At 46.8% G+C, this 17,216-nt stretch overlaps 1 protein-coding gene across 1 annotated transcript in view; it reads left to right on the forward strand.

Moving 5' to 3' along the window:
• Positions 1-2,040: 2,040 nt before the first annotated feature.
• LOC126503995 (actin-binding LIM protein 1) overlaps positions 2,041-17,216 on the forward strand; it is a 35,244-nt gene continuing 20,068 nt past the window's right edge. The window contains exons 1-5 of the mRNA XM_050145968.1: positions 2,041-2,169; positions 2,849-3,004; positions 6,782-6,817; positions 8,885-9,014; positions 11,387-11,506. Coding sequence (XP_050001925.1) covers positions 2,041-2,169; positions 2,849-3,004; positions 6,782-6,817; positions 8,885-9,014; positions 11,387-11,506 — 571 coding nt within the window. The remainder of the gene's footprint in view (positions 2,170-2,848; positions 3,005-6,781; positions 6,818-8,884; positions 9,015-11,386; positions 11,507-17,216) is intronic.

A 17,216-nucleotide genomic window follows, 5' to 3' on the forward strand; every position in this document is an offset into this window, starting at 1 on the left:
AACTGTAATCTCAGCTGTTCAGGAAGCAGAAGCAGGAGGATTGCAGTGAGTTCACAGGTCAGGCTGGGTGACTTAGGCTCCTTCTCAAAATATAAAATATAAGCGGGCTTGGGGGTAAAGCCCTTGCCTAGTGTGCATGAGGCTGTTAGTTCAATCCCAGGGCCAATAAAATAAAATTTAAAAGTTCTTAACATTTAAAATCAAAGCTACAAGGATAATCGTTCAGCTTTTAAAAAGAAACTTACCTTCTTAAAGGAGAATCCTCTCCTCTCCATGGGGTGAACCAGCCTACCAGTAGGAGCTGTAACAAAAACCTGTGATTCTGTGTTTAAGCCTTGAGCAGAGTTGGAGGAGCAACACAGAACCGTCCTGGCAGATAGGACAGGCCGGTGCTGGTTCACCACCATCAGTTGCCATCAGTCGCGGGAAGTCAGTGTGTGCAAAGGGATCGGAGTCCCGGCTCGGGGTCCTCCAGGCAGGGGAGGACACTGACAACTCCAGGCAGGAATGCGCCTGTAGATGTGACATGTCACCTGGCAAGCTGTGGCACCTGTGAGTCTGTGTCCTGAAGCCGCAGCTCTGCGCGGCTCCCGTGGGAACGGAGCACGGTGACACTGCCCCTCACGATCTGCAACCAGCTGGCTGAGAATCGTGTTCCAGGTGGGATGTGGAAAATAGTGACCACCTACCTACACATGCCTGGCTCCGGGCCTAGAGCCATATCCCTACCTCTCATTCAGCATGGAGATGTAGCGTTGGGAGTTCTGTCTTCACTGTTTATCAGGAGTAAAGCTGGAGCTCAAAGTTTTAAAAAAGAAATAGGAAAAACCGATTTCACCATTGTTGAAAGAGAGTGATTTGAAGCTCGATGATGGTGGTGCACACCTTTAATCCCAACACTCAGGAAGCAGAGGCAGATGGATCTCTGTGAGTTCAAGGCCAGCTGGTCTATAGCGCGAGTTTCAGGGCAATCAAGGCTACACAGAGAAACTCTGCCTCAGAAAAACCAGAAAGAGAGAGGAAGATACACACAGAGAGAGATTTATTTTCAAAGAGGGCCATCCCCATAAAGGGCCTCTGGTCCTGGTCCGTACCTCTTCCTCCTGCCCTGTACCCACCCCCTTCCATCTTCCTGGGGGCTCATCACCCGCCTTACCTTAGGGGCCCTGGGTGGGCTTAACTCATGCAATAAACAGTATTTGCTGAAAATAATTGATACCTCATTCTCTGTTCCAAGTACTTTTATCTCTGTGTGCTGTTCCTCTAATCACGGGAGATCTGGGCAGTGGTAACCAGAGAGGGATCCACGGTTTAAGGAAATCAACCAACATCTCGTTGGGAATTTATTCATGAAGGATGCTATGAGAGAAAACAGCAAGGGGAGCCGTCTGTGGCCTGAGGAAGGAGTAGGGGCCCTCTGAAGAGGCAAGTTTGAGTTAATTTGAGGAAGACAAAGAACCATGGGAAATGGTGACGAGGGCAGGTGAGGCAACAGAGAAGCTAGGACAAAAGCCTTGAGGCAGGTCAGGTAGCGGCTTGTTCTGTGAGTGAGGGCAGGTGATGAGCAAGGCCACAGAAGACGGCAGGGACCCGATCCTGAGGCCCCAGCAGTTAGGATTTTACACCAAATCGCCCTGTTGGCAAAGCAGCATGCTGTCACGGAACCCAGTCTTCAAAGGTCTCTCTTGAAATAACCGTTCCGTGCCAAGTGGATCTAAGGAAGGCAGGGGTGAGAGCGGGCGCCCGTGGTGGGGCAGAGGTGTACGTTGCCGTGGTTCTGAAGAGTAGAGCTCGTGACTAGAAGGGGATGCTGGGCCCGCCATGGAAGTATGCAGAAATGGGCAGCCTCATGATCTGCTCCAAGTTCAAGCCCAAGGTTCTTTAAAGCACAAAGAATCAGAAGGAGCAAGGAAGCCACCGTGGCTAGTTTCCAGGCCATTTCCTCAGGTGTGCGCTTTCTCTCCGATACCGTGTTCACAGGGCTCTCCCTTTTAGCCGGTTGACATGAAGCTCAGGTGCCTGGGTCTGTCTGGGTTCTGAATGAAGAGTGTGGTCAGGATTCTGACAGGGCATTTCCTGTTTATCTTGCAGCCCACTAGGACCTCCTCTGAAAGCATTTATTCTAGACCAGGCTCCAGCATCCCTGGCTCACCGGGCCATACCATCTATGTAAGTATCACTTCCAGAAGGGACATTTTGGGAGCAGGTGAGTTCGAGGATTGGAATAGCAGGATAGAGAGTCCAAGGAAGGAAGCTGATCTGTAGGGATCTCTGCTCCTGTTAGAAGATCCCCATTTCCCTCTGTCGTTCAGGCATCTCTCATGCTTCCTTCAGTAATTCAGTCTAGGATCTTCGTATTGAAGGAAGACCCGAGAGGACAGTTACATGCTCTAGGGGCTAAAAGATTGCTGCACCTAACACTGTGTAGATACTGGAGATTTTGGAGATTGAATGTACATTTTATAATGCCGCTTCCAGTGTTCTTAAAGTCTGCTGCAAAAGTATTTGCAAGTTTATTTATTTAACATGTAGTTACTTGTATTTATCAATCTTTAAGGATTAATTGACCATCTGCTTGAGATTTTTTCCCCTCTCTGTAATAAACTTAGGAGACTATTCTGAAGATTGACAAATTCTACAACCCCCTTTCTTAGTCTTTGATGATTATTTTTAAGTGTGATCAATAGAGGCATCAGTGGGCCCCTTCCTAAAGTATGTGGCATCACTCAACAAGGCGTTTGGTTTGTTTTAAGGGTCACATTTTAAACGAGGCATAACGAGCACTGAGGATGATTTCTCAACGAGCTAAAATAGAGGATTAACTTCTCTCTGTGTTTAACTCTGCCAGGCAAAAGTAGACAATGAAATACTGGACTACAAAGATTTAGCAGCCATTCCCAAGGTCAAGGCAATCTATGATATCGAGCGTCCAGACCTCATTACCTACGAACCGTTCTACACTTCGGGCTACGAGGACAAGCAGGAGAGACAGAGCCTTGGAGAGGTAATGGGTTCTTTGGATACTCGGACCCATCCCATAACCCTTGTGTCTTGCCAGCTGGCTCCCAATAATGACACAGAGGCTTTTTATTAATTATGAAAGCTTGGCCTTTAGCTTAGGCTGGTTTTTAACTAGCTCATATAACTTAAATTAACCCTTATTTTTTAATTAATCTACATTCTACTGCATGGCTTTTGCCACTACCCGATTCTGTGGGTCTCACTATTCCTTTCTCTCTTGCCTCTACTTTCACCTCCCACTTTCTCTCTCCCTGCCCAGAAGTCCCGCCTATACCTCCTGCCTAGCTATTGGCTGTTCCGCTCTTTATTAAACCTAGATTCAGTTTGCAAGATCCTAATGGAGTGGGTATGTGGAGAGGGGGCACTATGGTAGCAGGGGTTCCTAGAACCAGTTCCTGGAGTTCAGCCTACGGTATCACCACAGGCTGATGTCACAGACTTTGTCCTGTGACAATCATTACGATCCCAGGTTCTCATCAGGAAAACAGAATAACGGTAGACAGCTCCTCGTAGTCATCTGTCTATATGGATTAAAGAAACTAAGAGCAGTGGGCAGAGGGGCAGACCAGCACAGGTGAGGCGCACGCTCCTGGCTGTGACCATTGCTGTGGCCGTTTTCTGAGGCCCCTGCCCTTCTGCTGGGCCAGAGCCCTCTGGGGTTGGAGTTCCCTGCGGCCACCTCCCACCCTGATCATGTTCTGTTTCTTTCGGCCCCTTCAAAATTTGTTCTAATTTTCCCTTTGTTTATTTCTATTGTTATTATTACAGCGTGAACAGGTGATCAGACACATGCTTTCCCAGAGCGTGACGCTCGTGTCCTGCCTCTATTTTATTTGTTATTTAAATTGGGGTCATCTGTAGCCTGATTGGACTCCATTCAGAGATATTACCAAATAGTGAACTTAACTTGGCCCTTCAGTCAAGAGTAAACCAGACTGCAGTCTATCCTACCGTGCTCCTGTGTTTACATGAGATGAACGAAGGGCCTTTGGGGCACCCAGCAGGAGGGTCATATAAAATCCTGTCTCAGCACCTCTCCCCAAAAGGCATGAAAATGTGGTAACTGGATTGTTTATTTCCAGTAGTGCACATTAGTACTTATTGTTTTATGATAATTTTATGTATTTGTAATTATATAATATTCCTTTTATTTGCTTATTTCTTTGATATTTCTTTTATTTGCTTATTGCCTGATGGTTCCCCCCCCCCCAGTCTGGCAAGAAGGGGCAAACACTCATATAGTGCCACCTGGTGGTTCACTTACTGTACTGCATCTGCAGCTGGTGATTGGCCTGGGCTCTTAGTGACCATTGGATCTCAGAATCTCACAGAAGGCCTTGGTCAGGGAAGTTTCCTGAATAAAATACATAAAGATTGGCCTTCGCATGTCAGTGGTCAGGGATTTCCTCAAGTTCAAGGTGTACCCAAGAGGAAACTGCTGTGGGTTTTTTTGTTTGCTTTTGTTTTTTAATGGTGGTAAGGGTACATGTGTGCTGTGTACATATTTGCATGCTGACCTTGGGGGTGATGTGTGTATGTGTGCACATGTATGTGTTGTTGTTGTTATTGTTGTTTTGTGTTGTATTTTTCCAGTATCCCCCTCTAGAGCAGCAAAATACCAAGCAGGAATTTGGCTCTGAAATAAAGCTTGGGCCATTTCAAACCTGGCTGTGACACCCACTAACTCAGAACTTCGGAAGCAAGCTTGGCACCTTTTCCATAAGGAGTGAGGGCTTTAGTTGGTCTAAATGGACATGTGACAGTGATGCTCAGCGTCCCGCCAATTCTCACGCTCCACCCTGCTGTACGCTGATCTACCACGGTGGCCTGTGGCTTTCTTTGTACATAGAGGATGCCCCTTTGGGACAGAAATGAACTCCCTTTGGATGCATGGATCTCACCACTGAATAGACATTACGGTCTATTATTTGTTCCATTAGTTATTACCCTTATTTTGTAAACTTACACGTTATTTTAAAGACCCAGAAGGGATCAGGAGGTAGCTCAGGTGGTGACGTGCTTGCCACAGAGCTCAATTCTCAGGACCCACGTAAAAGCGCTGAGCTTGGCAGCATGTGCCTGTTATCCTGGTGCTGGGAGGTGGGGGACAAGGATTCCTGGGGTGTGCTGTCTGGCAAGTGTGAATTGTGAGCCTGCTTGTCCAGTGAGGGAACTGTCACAAAAAATAAAGCAATTGACAAAGACACTTGACACTTACCTCTAGCCTACGCACATGCACACACACGCACGTGCACACACACGCGCACATGTGCGCACACATAGAGTGAACTTAAAATTAGCACATTTTGAAGGTCCGTGAGTGGTGAGTGGGTAGGTCAAGGAGCCCACCACTGGCAAGTTCATAGCCAGCTTCTGCTCCCAAGGGAGGTCATCCTTACCCAACAAAGCTCTGAGCTCTGAACATAGGCTGTAGCTCCTGAGGAATAAGGTAACCTGTCATCTTACTAATATGTGGAAAGGAGCAAACCCTAAAAGCAAGAGGCGTTCCATGCTGCCCTTGCTTGGCTGAGTCTTCTAAAATTCTGTCTATAGCTCTCCGTGAAAGGCTTCTGTATTTCAACTGTAAAAATTCCACTCACTCCAAAAACCATCCTCGAGCCCCTGATACAACTTCCCTTGTCACTGGGGACACATGATGAAAACAGAGTCAAGCAGGGCAGTCAGCAAAGGAGCAGAAACAGTGACATGTTCTGAAAGTTCAGTGAGGACAGTGTGAATGGGAATCATGGGAAGTTAGTTCAGTGACGGGCAGTGTGAACAGGGATCACAGGAAGTTAGTTCAGTGAAGGGCAGTGTGACCAAGGATCACAGGAAGTTAGTTCAGTGAAGGGCAGTGTGAACAGGAAGTTAGTTCAGTGAAGGGCGGTGTGAACAGGGATCACAGGAACATAGTTCAGTGAAGGGCAGTGTGAACAGGGATCACGGGAAGTTAGTTCAGTAAAGGGCGGTGTGAACAGGGACCACAGGAATGTAGTTCAGTGAAGGGCAGTATGAACAGGGATCACAGAACCTTAGTTCAGTGAAGGGCAGTGTGAACAGGGATCACAGGAACTTAGTTCAGTGAAGGGCACTATAAACAGGGATCATGGGACATTAGTTCAGTGAAGGGCAGTGTGAACAGATATCATGGGAAGTGAGTTCAGTGAAGGGCAGTGTGAACAGGGATCACAGGAACTTAGTTCAGTGAAGGAAAGTGTGAATGGGGATCACAGAAAGTGTGAGGTGAGTTTGAACCTAGACCTCGCTGGAGCTGAGTGGGCTCTGCAGGCCTCTAAAAAGTGCTGGCAGCAGAGGAGACACCAGTATAAAAGTCCTGGGGTGACAACCCAAAGTGACAGGCACTGGAGGGTATGTTTGTGAGGGGTCATCACATACTGATAGAACCATCTTACATCACTGCTGTGGCTCTGAATTAGTTCAAGCCATACTAACAAAACCCTACATTTCCTTGGCTGTCCTAACACAGAGGAATATCATAAACACAACTAATATGTAAGGAAATAGTTGCAGCTGGTTCTACAGCGTATTCATCAATGCCGTGGTCCTTCGGCAGAAACATCCCTGCATCTCCTAGGACTTGGCTGGAGTTTCCCACCAACCCCGCTGTCCACCTAAACCAGCAGCAGATGCTGGTCTGTGTTTGGAGTGTTGTTTTTAGCTCTCTTCAATGACTAGCTCCATCAGAACTGGTAGGACGTTAACCAAGGCGTTGACTGTAAACTCTCTCTTGTTCTTCTAGTCTCCAAGGACTTTGTCTCCTACTCCATCAGCAGAAGTAAGTATCATTTTGGCCATATTTAGGGGTGGAATTGAAAGTGGCTTGAACCTTGTCTACCCTTGAGTTTTTGAGACGTACATAGGTCCTAAAAGACAGCAGAATTGATTACAAGGATTAAGGTTTCCTTTACACACAAACTGGGACCAGATGACAACAGCACACTTTGAAGGGGGACACAAGAGAGTAACAGTGGCCTCCTGATGATTGACAAGCACTCCACCAACTGAGGGACACAGCAGCCTTCCTGGATACTTTTTTTTTTTTAATCAAACTTGACAAATCTCGTGGGGTGCTCTGCAATCTGAGATGGTGGAAAAGTCCATGGCATTTTCGTGTTTGTGACTGAGTGCCGTAAACAGTGCTTCCCCAAGCCCCCCCATGCCCCCCCCCAAATTTACAGCCTTTCTATCTATAAAGTATTTGCATTTGGCTAGCTTCACACTGGCTGCCGTCCTCTGGGAGAGTCGGTTGGTATTTTGTTGCACCAAGCGGGATGACTCTGCTTCCTTGTTGCTCACAGAGCCGGGCTGAGTGTTAATGTGGTCACTCCCCACGTGTCCTTTCAAATTCCTGTTGTGTTGTGCCAAGCAGGAAGTTCCCGAGGTGGAAAACACTGTTTATATCGTCCAGGTCGTTTGTCTAGTTTGTTCTTGTTCTTACCGTTTTGCATCTTTGTGCAGATGGGTACTTTTGTGTCTGTGCCTAGTGCATCCTCTCCTGAACCTGGACATAGGAAATCTCCCAGGAGGACTGTTGCGGTAGATAAAGTGATGTGCTCTATTCTTTTCCTTATGCTCCAGTTTGTTAAGCACATAACAAAAGTTTGCCCTCATGGTGTCATAAAGGGCACAGCTATTTCCTTAAGACTTGGTTCCCAGACTGAAAAGTGTTAATAGTCTTGGGCCACCCCTTGTTCTTCAGGAACATTAACTTCAGATGTCCCCAGAGCAGTCTTAGACACCGTGTGGCTCAGAGGTCACACAAAAGCTTAGGGTCAGGGCCTTGGTTCTGAAGTAAATTCTGTTTGTATCTACTACAAGCCATGTCCATGACTTGCTGGGACCCTGTGTCACCATCACAAGAGGGTTTAGGTAAACCATAGGATCGGCCATCCTTTGTCGCTGTTTGCAGATCTCTTTGGGGTCGTTTTCCAGTTTCTGTGATAAAATACCCAGGAGAAGCAGTGGAAGGAAGTGTAAGGGGGGAGGGGAAAGGGAGATGGTGGGAGGGAGGGGGAAGGAAGGAAGTGGGAAGGGGAGAGGAGGGAAGGGGGGCTGATTTTATTTGAGGATACAGTCCATCAAGCTGGGCACAGCATAGCTGCAAGAACTTGAGGCAGCTGGTCACATGACAGCCTCAGGAAGCAGAGAAAGATTAATGCTGGTGCCCCGCTCCCTGTCTCATTCCCATCCAGTCTACCCCTGCCCATGGAACAGTGCCACCCGCATTGGGGATCCTTCCCAGTTAAATCTTCCTAGAAACACTCTTATAGACCCCCACAGAGATGTGTTTGCCATGGTGATTCTAAATTCTGTCAAGTTGACAGCGAAGACAAACTGTCATGGAATCTGATGAGGGGACACCTGGGGAGGAGGACACCTGGGAAGGGGGACACCTGGAGAGGAGGACACCTGGGGAGGGGGACACCTGGGGAGGAGGACATCTGGGGAGGGGGACACTTAGGGAGGGGGACACCTGGGGAGGGGGACACCTGGGGAGGGAGATCCTGGAGAGGGAGGTACCTGAGAAGGGGGAACACCTTATAAACCCTAAAATCGCAGTACCAATGTGATTGTGGGGTTCTTTTCCTAGCACTTCGGCACTGTTGGCATTTATAGACTTGTATACCTTAAATTTTAACAACTGCAGTGACTGTTGATTGTGAGCAAAGCACATTAGCCTGGCGTATCCATGTCCTTGAATATTACTGACTATAACACTGTAAAGTGGCACAGACCCTGAGAGGCAATCCCTCAGCCTTCTCTGTGGACTGTGTTTTACTTAGAAATGTCCAATAATCATGGGAAGGTGTTTTATCTCACACTTTCTCTAACTTGGTTGCAGGGATACCAGGATGGTCGGGATCGGATGATCCACCGGTCCACCAGCCAGGGCTCCATCAACTCCCCCGTGTACAGTCGTCATAGTTACACTCCAACCACGTCACGCTCACCGCAGCATTTCCACAGACCTGGTAAGGCCACCCTTCCCGAGATTTGTTACATACTGAATGTGTATCTGTGTGAATTTAGGTACATACTGAAAGTGTATCTGTGTGAATTTAGTTACAAACTGAAAGTGTATCTGTAGGGATTTCTCTTCATACCATTGGTAGCATCTAAAAAACCTCACTTAAATATTTCTAACCCTCTTGAAGACCAAAATGAAAACTGGTGTCCATCTTTATTTGTGTTGTGTCTTAGACAAATCAGTCATTCTATCAGTGTGTTCACTGTGAATTATTAAATTACATTCTGATATTGCCCTGCTGAGAACAAAGGATATTTGTGAAGAACTGATGAAAAATCATCCCTACAAAACTTAAAAGATCTCTGAAAGAAAATATTTTCCTTTTTCTTTTTATCTGCATCATAAAGTTCAATATTAACCATTGCTTGGAAAGTTTAGAATCCTTGCCTGTTATACAATGTCATGGTGAGTGCACGGTCAGCCCTTTCTCGAGGGAAGCCTGAAGGTTCCATTAGTCAACTTTAAGATTCATTCTAAACCCTCAGAGTTGAAGTCAAACTTGGGCAACCTGGAAGCCTCGGGAATGGAGTGGCCATGCTGGGGCAGCAGATGGTGGGCTCCCTTCTTCAGAGGTGTCGGTTTCTGTGTCTATGAGGGGAGGTCTTGTGTGTGAGCAGAAGAATGGAAGCCCCAGCAGAGAACCAGAGTACTCAGAGAAAGAGGCATCTAAGAGAACCTGCGATCCTATGTATCTAGAGCACCCCATCTCAGGCTGAGAACATGCCTAGGATGTATCTAGAGGACTCTGTCTTAAGCTGAGAACCTAAGATACTATGTATCTAGAAGACTCCATTTCAAGCTTCTTGCTGCTATTGAGAGTAAGCATATCCAAATGCTAACTTTTAAATAAGATACACAAGAATTAAAACCAACAGGAATGGTCATACCATAGAAAGGCTGCAATCTTCTCTTCACGGTCATAGACGTAACTCATCCAGAGGACTGAAACCTACTGGATCCTTCCAGAATAGATCAGTTTCTCCAGAAAAGGTTGGGGTTGTGACTGTGTAAGGTGCTTGCCTACCATGTGTAAGGTCCTGACTCAATTCAGTATTTCTCTCTCTCTCTCTCTCTCTCTCTCTCTCTCTCTCTCTCTCTCTCTCTCTCTCTCTCACACACACACACACACACACACACACACACGGACAAGCAAATTTTTTAATATTTTTAAAATTATGTGGAATGAATGTTTTCAGCATGTTACTTTTTTGGTATATAACTATAGACGTTTTATTTGTACCTGACCATGAGATTTTATTTAATCTTTTGGTAATTTGAAATCATTTTGCTGCTACTGTACGTATAACATGCTGATACTACTAAGCCCTGCCCTGACATTGTCAGAGTGGCCTGTGACAACCCGGAAATTGTCCTTTGAAAATATCTCATATAGTAAGGGAATGGCCACGGAGCATAGTTCTTCCCCTAAAAGACCCTGTCCCTGGTGAGCAGGAGGGAGCTTTGCCTGTTTTAGTCATAGTTTCGATGCCACAGCCTCCAGAACATTCTCTCCTTCCTCTCCCAGTAGCACACATGTCCAAGACACCAAGCATTCAGCGTTAAAATGTTTTTGTTGCCTAGAAGTGAAACCAATAACATATTTATGTATCCGTGGAGCAACCAAGTGTCCACCCTGTACGTTCTGGATGCCAGATGATGTTCTAATTCCCCGAGTCTGGGATTGAGTTTTGATGGTCTATTCTCCTTCCAAGCCACTGGACTCCTGCCTCCAGGTCCCCACTACTGCCAGCATCCTGGGTAACTCTGCCCACCCAGCTAATACAACATGGATTTCCTCAGGCAAAAGGAATATAAAATAAAATGTGATTTCCAGTATGATAAGCCTGTGGCTTAAAAAAAAAGAAAACAACAACAACAACAAAAAGCAAAACATGACTCTGACATATTGGTATGTCTCTTCGAGACTCTTGAAATGATTGCCGTCTGTTTACATGGGTTTCTGACGGTCATTTTGTTGAAGCAGCGGTTGAGTCTATGTGATGTGCTCAGTCCTAACACTGTGTAGTTGGCATTATCATGCCAGTGTCTCAGAGACCATGTTCAACAAGCCGTTTATTCTCAGAGAGTGACGCTGTGTCCAGCTGAGCCAGTCTGCAGATTCTGCCCTCTGCCTAGCCCTCCACAGGGGCATTCCTAACCCTCTGTCTGTCCTTGCTCCTTTGTCCAGATTTCTGACTAATGCTCTTCACTCCTCCCCCACCCCGGGCGCCTGCCCTGCTCCTGTGTTAATTTCTTCCTTCTTTTCTGTTTTCACCTCGCCCTGCCCCGATTGGCTGATCCCCTGCTGCTGCACAGAGCTTTTGTCTCCTGGTGTGCACAGGTGGTCCCACCTGCGCCCCAGCAGCTTCAGCTCCACCCACAGTGACTCCCGTCCCAACCCCCCCTTCAGACACCACTTCCTCCCCCATGTCAAAGGTAAGGAGGCAGGGCACTTGGCCTGCATAGCGGAGATTTATTAGCACCCCACAAGGCTAATAAGATGCATCTCCAGGAGTCAGAGCCACTGAGCTTCTGACCCATCCGCATGCCTGCGTGTGTCCCAACTGCCCCCAACTGCAGCCTTCGAACTGGCATGGCATCTCGCGTCCCGAGAGATGTGTCATCTCCAAGAGCTCTGTACTAAGCAATGGGGTGTGTATTTAGGAACTAAGAGCTATCTCCTACCAATTAGAAAAATATATTATTATTTTGTCTTGATATGCGTCAGTGGCAAAATATAATATATAACCAGGTGTTTTCTTGGGTTTCATTTGTGATATGTTTCTGTAAAACACAGCAGTACTGAGTAACACATAATGAAGTCGTCTTCACTGTGAGAAGAACCGTGTGTGGACGGCGTAGCTTCTCCCTCTGAGGCACCTGACTCTGAGTGCTTCGCTTTTGATTGTCCTCACTAGTTTCTGAGGTGGATAAGACAGGCAGGCTCTGCCTCCTTTTTCCCGTTCCCTGCCTGGCGTTTCTCCCCTCTACTCCCTGTGTTTCTCTCTGGCTGTTTGCTTCCTTGTTGTGTATGGTTCTGTAGAATCCTTTGCCCAGAACTTTCCACCTGGAGGACCTGAGAGCCACCATTTAGGTAAAGGATCCCCAGAAGGATGCTAACTTGTTGTGCTGCCTTGATTTGGACCACATGAGCCAACAGAAGCAGTGCAAGGAGGGGGAGGCAAGTGTGGAGGTTGTTGTGGATCTGAAAGTGGCCTTCAGGGCTTCTATGAGTCCCAGGTGTTCACAGCGACTGTGCTGTATCTGCCGAGGATCTGGGACACTTCTCCAGCCCCGACACTCACTGTCAGTCTACCCAAGCTTAGCCAGCATGGCCTCCTGAAATGCAGATGTACTAGGAACTGTGTGTGCAATTATCACACACATTTGCTGCCTCAGCATTTTCCATGTTTTGCAAATGATACAGCCAGGGGCCTAGAAAGGTACATCAGTGGTTAAACCCATTTTCTGCTCTTGCAGAGGACCTGGGTTAAGCACCCTCATGGTGGTTCACAACCAATTGTAGGGGTTTCTGGTGCCCTCTTTTTGTCTCTCCAGGTACTGCATGCACATGGGACAAATACATGCAGACAAACACTCATGCACAAAAAAATTAGTTGGTGCTGTTTTTAAAGAAAATAATATGACCGGCATATGATGAAGCTAGATACCATTTACCATTAGCAAAACTTCTGGGGTAGGCACAGAACGTTCCAGAAGTCTTGACTGGCTATTTAAAACTGTTATTGATAATTAGTATTGTAATACCTGGCATCCGTCTTTGGAAGCCCCCTCCCCCTGAGAATAATCTTAAGACTAGCCTCTCTGACACAAATAATTCCAGTCAGACCAAATTAGACAGAATAAAAGATGCCCACGTTTAAAGCATGGTGAGGGGGAGAGAGCAGGGGAAACCACGCAAAACCCAGAGACCACGTGTTCCCTTTCTGGGCAGCAGCCTAAGTAGCCTGTGGGAGTGGTCCACTGCTTGGTGGGCTTTCCTGGAGGTGGAGTCCAGACAAAGGCAACTCCCAGAGATGGATGCCGAGTATTAGTACAGTATGAGGTTGTTTTTGTATCTGAGTGCCAGGGTTATATTCTTTAGAATTTTTGTATAGCCATAAAGAAATTACTGAGAAAAAGCTTCCACTATGTCTTTTAATGAGCGCTTCACATAGCAGTCCTTGACCAACCAAAGCAATGGTTTTTATTTTTGACCCATTAAAGGGTAAACTGCTTTGTCTGATCATGATGTGTTTTGGTTTTCAGAGAGATAATGTTTATTAAACAGGCCCTTTTAAATTGCACAGCATGCGTACAAATAACACAACACACTGGGGATTGCATATCCCGGGTCTGGGCACTGCCATGGGGAGCCAGTGGACACTGGCATCTTGGATTTGCATATCTTCCCCGTTGCTTGTAATCTGTGTGACCTTGAATTATCCTCTTGTCCTTGTGAACATTGTCTCATTTATGATCTGGAAGGAGAGGACAAGGACTCTCTCCTGGGTCATTAGGTGTGTGAGGTGAGGTACCTACCGTCAGTGTACAACCATCAGCGTGGTGCTCTCTGAGTACTTTCGTGTAGCTCAGGCTAGCTCCACACTTCTGTGGAGGAATAGATGACCTTGGACCCCTGATCCTTCGGTGTGTGCCTCCAAAACTAGTTTATGTAATACTGGGGCTCAAACCCAGGATGTGGGTGCACTAGGTCAGCATTCTAGAGACTGAGCTCCACCCCACACCCCATTTCTTATTGCCTCATCCCACGTATCTTCAGAGCATCCCTGTGATGGAGGCCTAGTCAGGAGCTAGGAGCTGGGGTCCTGGTGAAGTCATTGACTGGGACTAGGAAGAGGAAGGATCTGAGACAGACACCTCTCTAATCTAGAGGGCAGGCCTCTCTTATCCAGACGCCGGGCCTCTCTTATCCAGACGCCGGGCCTCTCTTATGCAGACGCCGGGCCTCTCTTATCCAGAGGGATTTTTCCAGATTAGGTGCTCTTGCTTTAGGATAAATCTACATGCACTCTAAATGTTGAAGCATAATTGTATCTTCTACATCTTTTTAACTGAAAATTATGATTATTATTATTATTTGTTTTTTTGAGACAGGGTTTCTCGGTGTGCTCTGTAGACCAAGCTGGCCTTGAACTCATGGAGATCTGCCTTTCTCTGCCTCCTGAGTGCTGGGATTAAAGGAAACATTACATTCTTAGTGAGGCTAATACAAAGACTCATTTCAGTCATTTTAAATAATATAGTTACTAAAATTGTACGAGTTCTGTGAGGCTCAAATGTCAAAATGAAAAATGTGTTTTTTTCTGCTTGAGTCTGAAATTGACATTTTAGATGTAATCAAGTATCATGGGTTTAAATTATAAAAATCACTAAGTCAAGAGGAGTTAGTATGGCCTTGACTTTATAGTTAAACGTATTTAATGCTCTCTCTCTCATTTTTATTAGATATCTGCTAACATTTTGTTTATATGGAATCATCTGTATAATTCATATATAAGTTTACCCTCAGGTTTTAGATCAGATGAGCTTTTTAACTAATCTAAAAAGTAAATCATGGACTATGTGTTCAAGGACATTTAACTTTTAAAGATGAGTGTGAGTGGCTAAATACAGCTTCTCCCATGAACTGCTTCTCAGCTATTTTACAAAGCATGCATCGAGTTACATAGGAAGCATTTACAGCCCGCGAGGGCTTCAGAGTGGAGGAAGCTTGGCTGCACCACAGATGGCTTTCAAATGGGACATTGTCTTATTTTGCATTTAATTTTTGTTTCCCTTTTTGAGACAGGATCTCACTCAGTAGCCCATGCTGGCCTGGAGCCCTTCTGTAGCCCAGGCTTGCCTCAGCATCCTCAGGGCTGGGGTTGTAGGCAGTGAGCCACCATGCATAGCTTGGTGTTATTTTTGATCTTGGCACTTAGCTGGCCACAATGGCGGTTTCTGTTTTAATAAGTATGCATCAAGGAACATAACTCAGAGAAGGTTGTCCATCCCAGAAACACATAGATAGAAATAGAAGAGGCCCTTGTCACTCCAGAAGAAGGAGCCCAGCCTTCTGCTGGCCAAGTGCTCCTGGTCTTCCTTTCTGATGCCTGAAGCCCAGGCCCCTGGGGATCACTGAGCTGGAGATGCTGGTTTAAAACCAGCAGGCTCCTCCCAGGCTATCTCTGCCTCACTGGTTTCCCCAATGTTTTCTATAACGAAGTCCGGTATTCTCTGAAAGAGCCTTTCTCCTTTGTTCTCCGGCCTTGCAGCTTCATTGTGTTGGGAAGTCCTGGCTGGGCCATGCAGACAGTGTCAGCCTGGAGATTTGCTGAAACCCCCGAGCTTCGCTGAGTTTCTCCTCTCCCGTCCCCTTTGTAAACCACTTAGACATCACATCCATATCCGGGAGGCAAAGACACGGTTGTGAGTGGGAAGGAGGCTACATCGATCGAAGGCCCTTTGAAAGGAATCCTTCTTGTTCTGCCTAGGTAGTGCTGCTGGGAGCTGAACACACACTAAACATTTCCTGAAAAGAATCTAATCCTTACTGAGGGTTTAGATGAGAGCGGGCCATCTTGACACAGGCACAGAGTCCTAGAGGCTACCAACACTGAGCCCCTCCCAGAAAGACGGCAGAGTTTAGAATATGAGCAAGCACCCTGGGAGCCAGGCAGCGCTCCAGCACCTTCTCCAGCACCGTGTTTACCCTTTACAATTATAGTCATCAAGGTTCTCGTGGCAAAAAAAAAAAAGAAAGAAAGAAAGAAAGAAAGAAAAAGAAAAGGAGGGAAATAAATCTCTGAATTAAGTATAGTGCGGATCCTGTAGGTGAGCTGTCTCCCAGGGGTCGGCTCTTCAGGCTGGCAAGGAGATGCCAAGAGTGAAGGATGAGGACTGTCAGGGCGGTGGTCTGACCCCAAGCAAAAGAGACGACGTGAAAGGAAGCAAAGATGGCAGCTTCCGTCCTGCTCGTGGCTGCTTTGTAGGCTCAGATGAGGAGTCGATGCCTTTTAGGAATCATTTTTATCTGCTGTTTTGGACAGTCCTGTGGGGAAGCTTAGGTGATCATAGAGTTAAATTACTCCCAGAGACCTGCGTGTGCTACTAGTGGATTTTGGTGTTGTTTTTAACAACTGAAAAGGGCTGTGGTTGTTGAGGATGCACAACCAAGTCAAGAGCAACCGTGCCGTAACTGGCAACCGTGCCGTAACTGGCTACAGCACTCCCCAGCCCCAGAACCTTATTGGAAAGTGATAGGTTGCTGCTGCCATCTGTCACCAGAGGGTCCTGTGGATGGAGCCTTGGAACTGTTACCTGCCTTCAGCAACCTTCAGCCTCTGCCCAGCATGTATCCGTGTTTCCAATGACCCTGCTTAATCAGTATCGAGATGCGTTTTTTTCTGGACACTCATCTGACCAATTGTGAAAACCCTCTCCTTGTGCTCTGTAAAGACACAAGGGTTACAAGTGGATCCAGGGCAGGGAACAGTGTGCTTCCGAGCTGAGGTGGCTAGATTTCTAAGTTAGAGAGGTGGGGCTTCCCTGTGCCTCCAGTGGAGAAAACCCCTAAGAACCTTCCATTTTCAACCTGTAGCAGTTGCCCAACACTTACAGTATTAAGAGTCCCTCCTGGGGTGAAACCATTAAGTTGGAGGATGAACTGGAATGGAAGAGGTGCAAGGAGACGCCACTGTGACCCCACTGCTGGGGACCAGCATTGCTAAGCCGGGTCAGGCGTAGCTGTAGAAGGAGTAAGTTGGCTGGGATCAGTCCTTCACTCCCAGGCAGTTCGTGAGTGCTCACTCTTGGCCCGGGCGATGAGCTGAGCATTGGTGAGAATGGAGGAGGGTCCGTTCTAGTTCAGCTGTACATTGACATAGCACTCTGTTTCTAAACACGAGCCCTCTCCTGCCCTTCTCTGCTTCGTCAGACCTGCCGTAGCTGGTGCTTTTTGGGAGAGCAAGATTTCCAAATTTTACTTCTCTCCTCTTTAGGGTGATCTAAAATGTCTCTATGGAGATGCATCTCAAAGCCCTGGTGGTTGACTTCTTTCATATTTTGCTGGTTAGATTTCGGACGCTTAGACTTGAAGAAGTCGTGGCCAAAACTGTTTCCTAACAGTCTATGTAACCTGCTT

The sequence above is a fragment of the Alexandromys fortis genome, unplaced genomic scaffold (genome assembly GCF_014885135.2).
Source record: "Alexandromys fortis isolate MF-2015 unplaced genomic scaffold, M_Fortis_MF-2015_v1.1 scaffold_16, whole genome shotgun sequence".
Taxonomy (NCBI): Eukaryota; Metazoa; Chordata; class Mammalia; order Rodentia; family Cricetidae; genus Alexandromys; species Alexandromys fortis.